The sequence below is a fragment of the Plasmodium coatneyi genome, chromosome 14 (genome assembly GCF_001680005.1).
Source record: "Plasmodium coatneyi strain Hackeri chromosome 14, complete sequence".
Lineage (NCBI taxonomy): Eukaryota > Apicomplexa > Aconoidasida > Haemosporida > Plasmodiidae > Plasmodium > Plasmodium coatneyi.
This window is the reverse complement of record NC_033569.1, coordinates 595,706-603,296: the sequence shown is the minus strand read 5'-3', so window position 1 is coordinate 603,296 and position 7,591 is coordinate 595,706. Positions and strand designations below refer to the sequence as shown.

At 38.0% G+C, this 7,591-nt stretch overlaps 1 protein-coding gene across 1 annotated transcript; it reads right to left on the bottom strand.

Moving 5' to 3' along the window:
- Positions 1 to 6,002: 6,002 nt before the first annotated feature.
- On the bottom strand, positions 6,003 to 7,358 carry PCOAH_00052620 (Uncharacterized protein; the record flags this gene model as incomplete). Its single annotated transcript, XM_020062042.1, has 1 exon — positions 6,003 to 7,358. The coding sequence occupies one exon, from the start codon at positions 7,356 to 7,358 to the stop codon at positions 6,003 to 6,005; it is 1,356 nt and encodes a 451-aa protein (XP_019917626.1).
- Positions 7,359 to 7,591: the final 233 nt, after the last annotated feature.

Here is a 7,591-nt window from a genome sequence, read left to right as displayed (position 1 = left end):
AAACGTATTTTTGACATAAGTAGAATAGTCATGTGTGAAGCAGAACTATTCGCTCATAACGAAATGTAGTAAAACTGTTCAAGCAGCGTAAAAAAAATAAAAAAAAAATCACACTGTCGCATTCGGCCTTCGCGAAGGGTGACGACTATCACAATGTTGTCTTTGAGAAAAGAGAAAAAATGGAAGAAAAAAAAAGTCTGCAATGCAAACTGTCCGGTGAAAGCATATGTTGGTATGTACACATCTACATATCTGTATTTAAAAAAAAAAAAATTGATCGTAAAAAATACGAACTGCAAAAATGCCGAAGCACGTATTTTTCTCTTTGTTTGTGTAACACAAAAAAGGGTCTCGTCATTCGCATATGCTAAAATATACGAAAAAAAAAAAAATGTATCGTGAAAATGTATGGATCAAAAAATTATGGGGCCGCGTCGCGCACGCAAACGCGCTTTATGGTAATCAAAAAGAAAACAAAAAAAAAAAAATACACTAATGAAAATGGCTGCGAAAAACTGCAATAGGAAAAGGTATGCTACGAAATCGCGATAAAAAAAAAGGTCTACTAAGATGTCGCATGATGCTCTCTTTGCAGATTGTGCATGCAGGGCTACCATGTGTTGTCATTTCGCTGCTGAGGTGCCTCGCGCGGTAGATTTATTCTAAGCATTAGTTTTTAACAAAAAGGAAAAGAGAATAAAATGGAAAGGGGGAGAACGCAAAAAAAAAAAGGACAAAAAAAATAATAAAATAATAATAAAAAAGAATGAAAAAAAATTCACGCAAGGCAGAAACTTCGAGGTGCCCTTTTGTAAGAAAAAAAGGGGAAAATATATCATGAATTAACGCAATGCACAAAATGCGCTCTGTAGGGGAAAACTCCATGTACAAGAGCACATTCGCACGCACGTGTAAAGGTACACACAGTCGCTCATAATGGGGCCGAAAAAGTTATTCTATATGCCTCTATGCGCTGTTCAGGAATACAAGGAAAAAAAAAAAAAAAAAAAAAAGCTATCATGGAATGAACATTCGCCGTCCTATTCACGGATAACTACACGCGGCTAGTAATGTGCGCAAAAAAAAAAAGAAAAAAACAGATCAGCGGCAGGGATTTTTTTGAAACACAAAAAAAAAGGTGAAAAAAAAATTCATTTACACGTGCACATGGTACGTAGAATACGTACATGCCCCGCTGTGGCACTCAACAACGGTGGACAGGAGCTGGCGCACGCGCAAAAGCTGTGCATCAGAACAGATCTTTGGAAAAAAATGTGAGCAAGCAGGCAAAAAAAAATTTCTTACATTTTATTTTTGCTCCTGTGTCTTTTTTCACACTAAAAATTTTTTTTCCCTCAATGCGCTCGCTATACGAATACGATCGTTAGCTCGTTTGTTTATTTTATTTTTTGCGCACGAAAAGGTTCATTCACTTATGATACAAAATGGCAACTGTTGTTGCGCCGTTCGTCGCAGCATAAATATGAAAAAAAAAAAAAATGAATAAAATAAATAATAAAGTGATCACTCCCTGCTTACAAAAATATGTAACAATTTTCACATAACGAATGTTGGAAGAATGCTCCACATTTCTGCATACGCATGCTGCGTTCTACATAAAGCCAAATTGTGCCACGTTTTTTTTTTTTTTTTTTTCAAAGTACGCGGATATGAAATTGGTGCATATGTTATATACGCGCATGAACGTCTGTTTTGAACAAACGTGTGGTATATGTATATCTCTCCTTCGTGGAAAAGGTAACATATGCAAACATGAAAGCGCAAGTAATGTCTACAGGACTTGTGCGTTCAATGGAAAGGTGTTCAGTTTACATAAACTGGTTGGTTATGGATCATAAATCAGATATGCTACTTTTTATTAAAAAGGTTGGATGCACGCGCATGCGCCCGGATAATACAAACATGTATGCAGGCTAATATACGTGTGTGTATGGCACCACGATGTTCCACTGTAGACTGCAAAGGCATCAGAGAAATGCTGACTGCATGTTTGCTATATGTGTGGAGGTTAGGTGAGTACGTACTTCGTTCCCCTCCCAAATGATGGGGTTCTCACTTACGAAATACAAAATGTTATTTACACAAAATTGTCTGCGAAATTGCTGCACAGTGTTTCATTTGCACGCCCTATCGATGGATGCGCAGGTAGACTGATGACTCGTTGCACTGATGTGCGGGCGTGTGCTTATATATGCCTGCACCACGCAAGGGTGTGAAATGTCTACATAGGCTCAGGCGAAAAAGAAAAGGTAAACGCTAGCGAGAATGAATACGCTAACACAATAGCTAACGCCAACGCCAACACAGTTGCAACTGCTAAACACTGCAACCAACATGTGCTGTTTGACAAAAAATAAAATCGACGCAATGCAATACACAGGTGTGTGCCTTGCTTTCTCTGGAATTAACGCATATTTTAAAATGTAAAAAAAAAAAAAAAAAAATATAAATTACAACTTTAAACACTCCAGTGTTTAAATTTATGTGTAAGAAAAAAGGCCTCCGCAGGGAAGGTAAAACGATTGGGTGGCGCCACTATAACAAAAACGCGCAGTGTGATGGTGATGGTTACATGGATTAAGCAACTTGTGTGTCCCTCATTTATGCATGGACTCTAAAGCATACATATGTGCACCTATGCCCGGGCATTCGGGAGAATGTAATGTTAAAGTATGTTACTACTACATACGCTGGAGGGTTGTCCAAACGTACAAGTGCGATTACACATGCATGTAGATAATAGGCATGCATAGAAATAACATTGCAGGTAAAATTGTGCTGTTATGCACAAAAAAAAAAAAAAATACAAAGGACAATTACACAGCAAAACACATGCCTACTCCTTTTTACTTATGCAAAGATTTCAAAGGAATGTATCTTGCTTCCTCCTTTTATCATATAACATATGATAAAAACTGTTGTAAATGAAATGTTCCAGTTTTCTAACATTTGCAGGTGACGAGAAGCAGTGGTAAAAAGAAAAATGAGGAAAGTGTAAAATAAAGCAGAGGAATACAATAAAAAAAAATATGAAAAAAAAAATATAATGCTTAAAAGAAAAATATAACAATGCAAAAGAATAAATGAACGTTAAAATAAAAATAAAAAAAAAGGTGTACAGTGCTATAAAATTGGGGACAATTTAAAAAAAAAAAAAAAAAAAAAAAAAAAAAAAATGACATCGCGATGCTGTTAAAAATGGTCAGGGCATGTGGATTAATAAAAATGCCTTGGACGGAAACGAGTGGTGTGTACATGTGTACAAGGAGGAAGCACAATTGAGGGACGCACAAATGGGGGAAGCACAACTATAGAAGAAAAGTTCAATTAAAGGACATGCCAACAAAAGAAGAACAAAGTACGTACATACATGTGCTAATGTGTGTACGCCTTAGAGCTACTTCCTTTTTTTTCATCCATCCGTGGTCAGGTGTACAGTAAAAATATGTGCTGTGCGTCATGGAAAAAAAAAAAAGTACACTCGTGCGTACAGCAAAATTTAGTGGTTTCACTGCGAAGTGGCTAGCTTGTGTGTAAAAGTTCGTCTGATGCATGGGAGAATACGTAGATTGCACATATTATATATACATTTATGCTTATACACATTTATGCTTATATATATCTATGTATTTATATATCTACACATTTGTACATTTGGGCATCTTTACTTTCGTACACTTATATATATCCATTCATGTACCAAAAAAAAAAAAAAAATCTGAACTGTTCATAAAAAAACGCACGCGGTCACCGTTATAGGTAGCCAATACAACAGTTATACGTAGCGAGCTTTTTTTTTTTTTTTCCTAAATGCTCATATTTTGTGTGCAATTGATTGATAAATTTGGTGTGTACTTTTTAGCACAAAATTTATGCATAATTTTTGCTCATATGGGCCTTTTTTTTAATATGCAAAAAAAGGTCCACAATGCGCAAGTGGTCCCGTTATTTTCGTAATTTCCTTGCACAAGGGTACTATTTCCGCGTTTCCTTGAAAACGCTTCGCGGCTTAGCTCCCGTCACTCTACATGTACACATAGCCACAATCACGTATGGCATGAAGGAAAAAGGGAAAAGTTCGAGGCGAGGGGTAAGCCGCAAAGGGAATAAGCAAAAATGGAACGCTTCAATGTAGTATGCCCAAAGTAGTAATTGTGTAAAAATAATCCCTGACGAGAGAGGTTCATACATAAGCCAACAAAAGAATGTAGATAACAGATTTGTTATGCAAAAAAGAGGTAAAAATGTGGCAGCCAAAAAATGATTAGTAAAAGGGCAAAACTGGCTATGCGTGATAGTATCTCGTAACGATACAAGAAAAAAAAATGCATTCACAATTGTAAGACTTTTTTTTTTTTTAGTAAATTTTTTCATGTACATCACACGTACGTTCAAACGTCGATGCGAAAAATGTGGCACTTATTTTTATTTTCATCTACATACGTACGGAGTGCGTACGTGCTTTCAAAATTGCCAAGTCCTTTGTGCGAAAGAATGTTATCGTAAGGTACGCAGGTCGACCGTAAGCACTTTTGCACGTGCATATGCAAGGATGCTAAAAAGTGTTTATCCTGTTGGCCACCCCAAGTGGTTTTCTTGTAGATACACGCTCACCATATTTTCAACATTCAAATTGCCGCTTTTATGCAAAGGTAGGCATTTTCGCGTACAGGACGAAAATATGCACCATTAGCAAATTTTTCAAATAGTTGCATGCAAAAATAAGGCTGTCATAATTAAAAAAAAAACGCGTACACGTACGCGAAATTTTTTCTTACCGAGTTTTATTCATTTTAAGCATTTCGCAATTTGTTCACCATGTCACAGTAAAATGCCAACCCAAAATGTCTTTGCTAAAATTGCATTTTTATGGCCACGCGTAGGATGTCGTAACTGCGCATTTTCGCTGCTTCAGCCACTGTGTTGCAATTACTCATGGGCAACGGAATCGCCCTTCATCCGCGCTTTGCATGTGGTGCGGGGCATTTAGCCCGTACGTGCACTACGCAAGAGTGAACGGAAAAAAGTACCAAAAAAGTACACAAAAAAAGTACCCGAAAAAAATACCCGAAAAAGTACACAAAAAATTTACCTATAAAAAGTACACAAAAAATTTACCTATAAAAAGTACACAAAAAAAGTACCCAAAAATGTATGCGTACGCATCACACTGGAAGGGTGTGCCGCGCGCAACACGATTTATTTCCCCCAATTAGCGCCCATTACTGGCACAAAAAATATTTTATCGCACGGTTTATTATTTAGAAAGCAACTTTAACCTTTACAAATGCTGAAAGGACCTGCATGACCGCAATTTTAAGCAGCCCACGTGCCATCTTCACCTCCAGTTCGATTACGCCACATAGAAAGTGAAAGTACGTGGAATGAAAAGTAAATATTGCGACCTTCGATGGACTTCACTTTCGCGCCCCAGCAATGTATATGAGCCATGGTGACTCCTCCCACTAAAATGGGTCAATTGTAATGATACACTCCGAGGAACTTTGTGCCGCATTTGTAGAAACAGCGAAAATAGGAGTGATATTCAAAAGTTTGATCGGTGCGCCCGTGAAAGTGGCTCCCTTAAACGACAGCGTGAAGAGTAGATACCTAAATCGAGGCTTACGAATTTAATGTGGGGAAAGTTATCCACAAAAACGTGGAATACAATATCAACTGGTTTATCGTTTTCAAACACAAAAAAAAAGGGGGACGGCGCACACATGTCGATTCAGTGGGAAAAACATGTGCTGTGATTAAAGCGTTTCACGAGCATGTGTGCATAGGTGTATCATCGTGGTAACAAACAAATTCCTTACGTTAATGAAATCCGTAGGTACAAAATTGGCTTTCTCATTTGCACAATTTAAAGGGAAAACAGAAAAAAAGGGCATAAAAAAAGGGGATTAAAAACGGGCCAAAAAATGCAGCATTAAATGGATCATTAAAAGGAGGAATAATACGTAAGTATATTCCCCAAACTAATGCCTTCTCCTCTGAAATATGGTTGGAGTTGCCATGGGTTCGTTAAAGAATAAATCAAAACAGTTGTCCTCCTTTAAGGGCGTCGCTGCATCCTGGAAAAAGTCAAACTCAGGGTTTTCATCCCTTGGAGTGGATATATTTTTCTGGCCTGCCTTTCCCCCCTGCGCGCTTTCTGTGAGGTGCCCAACGTCGTCTGGGTTAACTGTGCGAAGACGACTTCCGCCGCTTCCTGGAAAGTCACTTTGGCCGTTCTGCTCTGACGTTACGTGATTTTGTTGATTATTTTCATCTTCTTTAAAAAAATCATCTGCGCAGGATTCCTCCAGTTGGTTCAAAATAGGTTGCTCGTTTCGGCCTTGCTGGATAAATTGGGCAGATAATTCCTTCTCAGCTTTGCCCATCCTTTCATTTTTACCTTGCTCCTTTTCCTTCCTGGAAACTTCAACAATTTTGTTAAAGCTTTCAAAATTGTTTTTCCCGAACACTAAGGTGTTACTTTCCCCTTCAGCTAACAATTCGTCTTTTTGGAAAAGGACATCATCGATTATTTGTCCAGAATTGGCAGGAAGTGCGTTTGCTTCCTTTGCCTTATTATCTCCCATTTGGTGGGGGAAGGAAGTGCTAGATGTTTGTCCACAGTTGTTACTAACAGTTCCTTCCGCTTCAGAGCAGTTTCTCATTTTTTTCATTTTGGTGCTTACATTATCTATGTGTTCTGTATTTGGACCGTTTGTCTTTTTAAGGGCCCTTTTGTTGGGGTTATTCCCTGGGATAGCAATGCTCTTTGACCCGCAGCTGAAGCTGTTCCCTTTCATCTGTTCTTTACTGCTCTGTCGTCTTAGCAGGTTACGCGTTTGCAGAGACAGCAGATCGTTATTTTCTTGAATTTCCTGTTTAATTTTAAATTTGAGTGAATTCAAAGAATCGACAAAATTGTCCTTAACCTGGGTGTCCTTATTACTTTCACTATTCTTTCCTTCTGCCTTTTTGCTTATTAAGTGGGTTGCCATTTTATCCTCTTGAGGGTTGTAGTAAAAAAGGTCATCCGCATGAGCATTAAATTTGCTGCCAAACAAGGAATAGTTTTCTTGCAAATCCAATTCGTTTTCCTGGTTAATCAGATAATTGTCTAGCTTTTTCATTTTATTATCTTCCTTTCCCTTTCTTCTGTCATTTTGTTTCTTTTGCAAGTTGTTAAATGTGTGTGTGCGTTTGTTTGTTTTTTTCTTTTTCTTTTTTTTTTTGTTGATGCTTTTCTGCGTCTTGGGGTTTAACCGCTGCAGAATGGTCTTTTTGTATTTTTGCGCCAGGTTTCGAATGATGGCAATTCCCTTCTCCAGATTCTTCTCCATTGTGTGTCAAATTGCTTTGCTTTTACACCTGCTACAGTTTTTCCTGTGGCATTTGCGTGCCTTCTTTTGGGGGGTGATATGAAGTTAAGGCTGCGTCAGTTTGTTCCCTGGGCACGAACTGTATTGGGGTTGGTGCTATCCGCTTCGAGGTGGAACTATATCTGTATTTGGGTGTAGCCCTTCGTTTGTGCATTCACTATCTCTCCTTTTGGATGACGTCCATTCTTTTCATA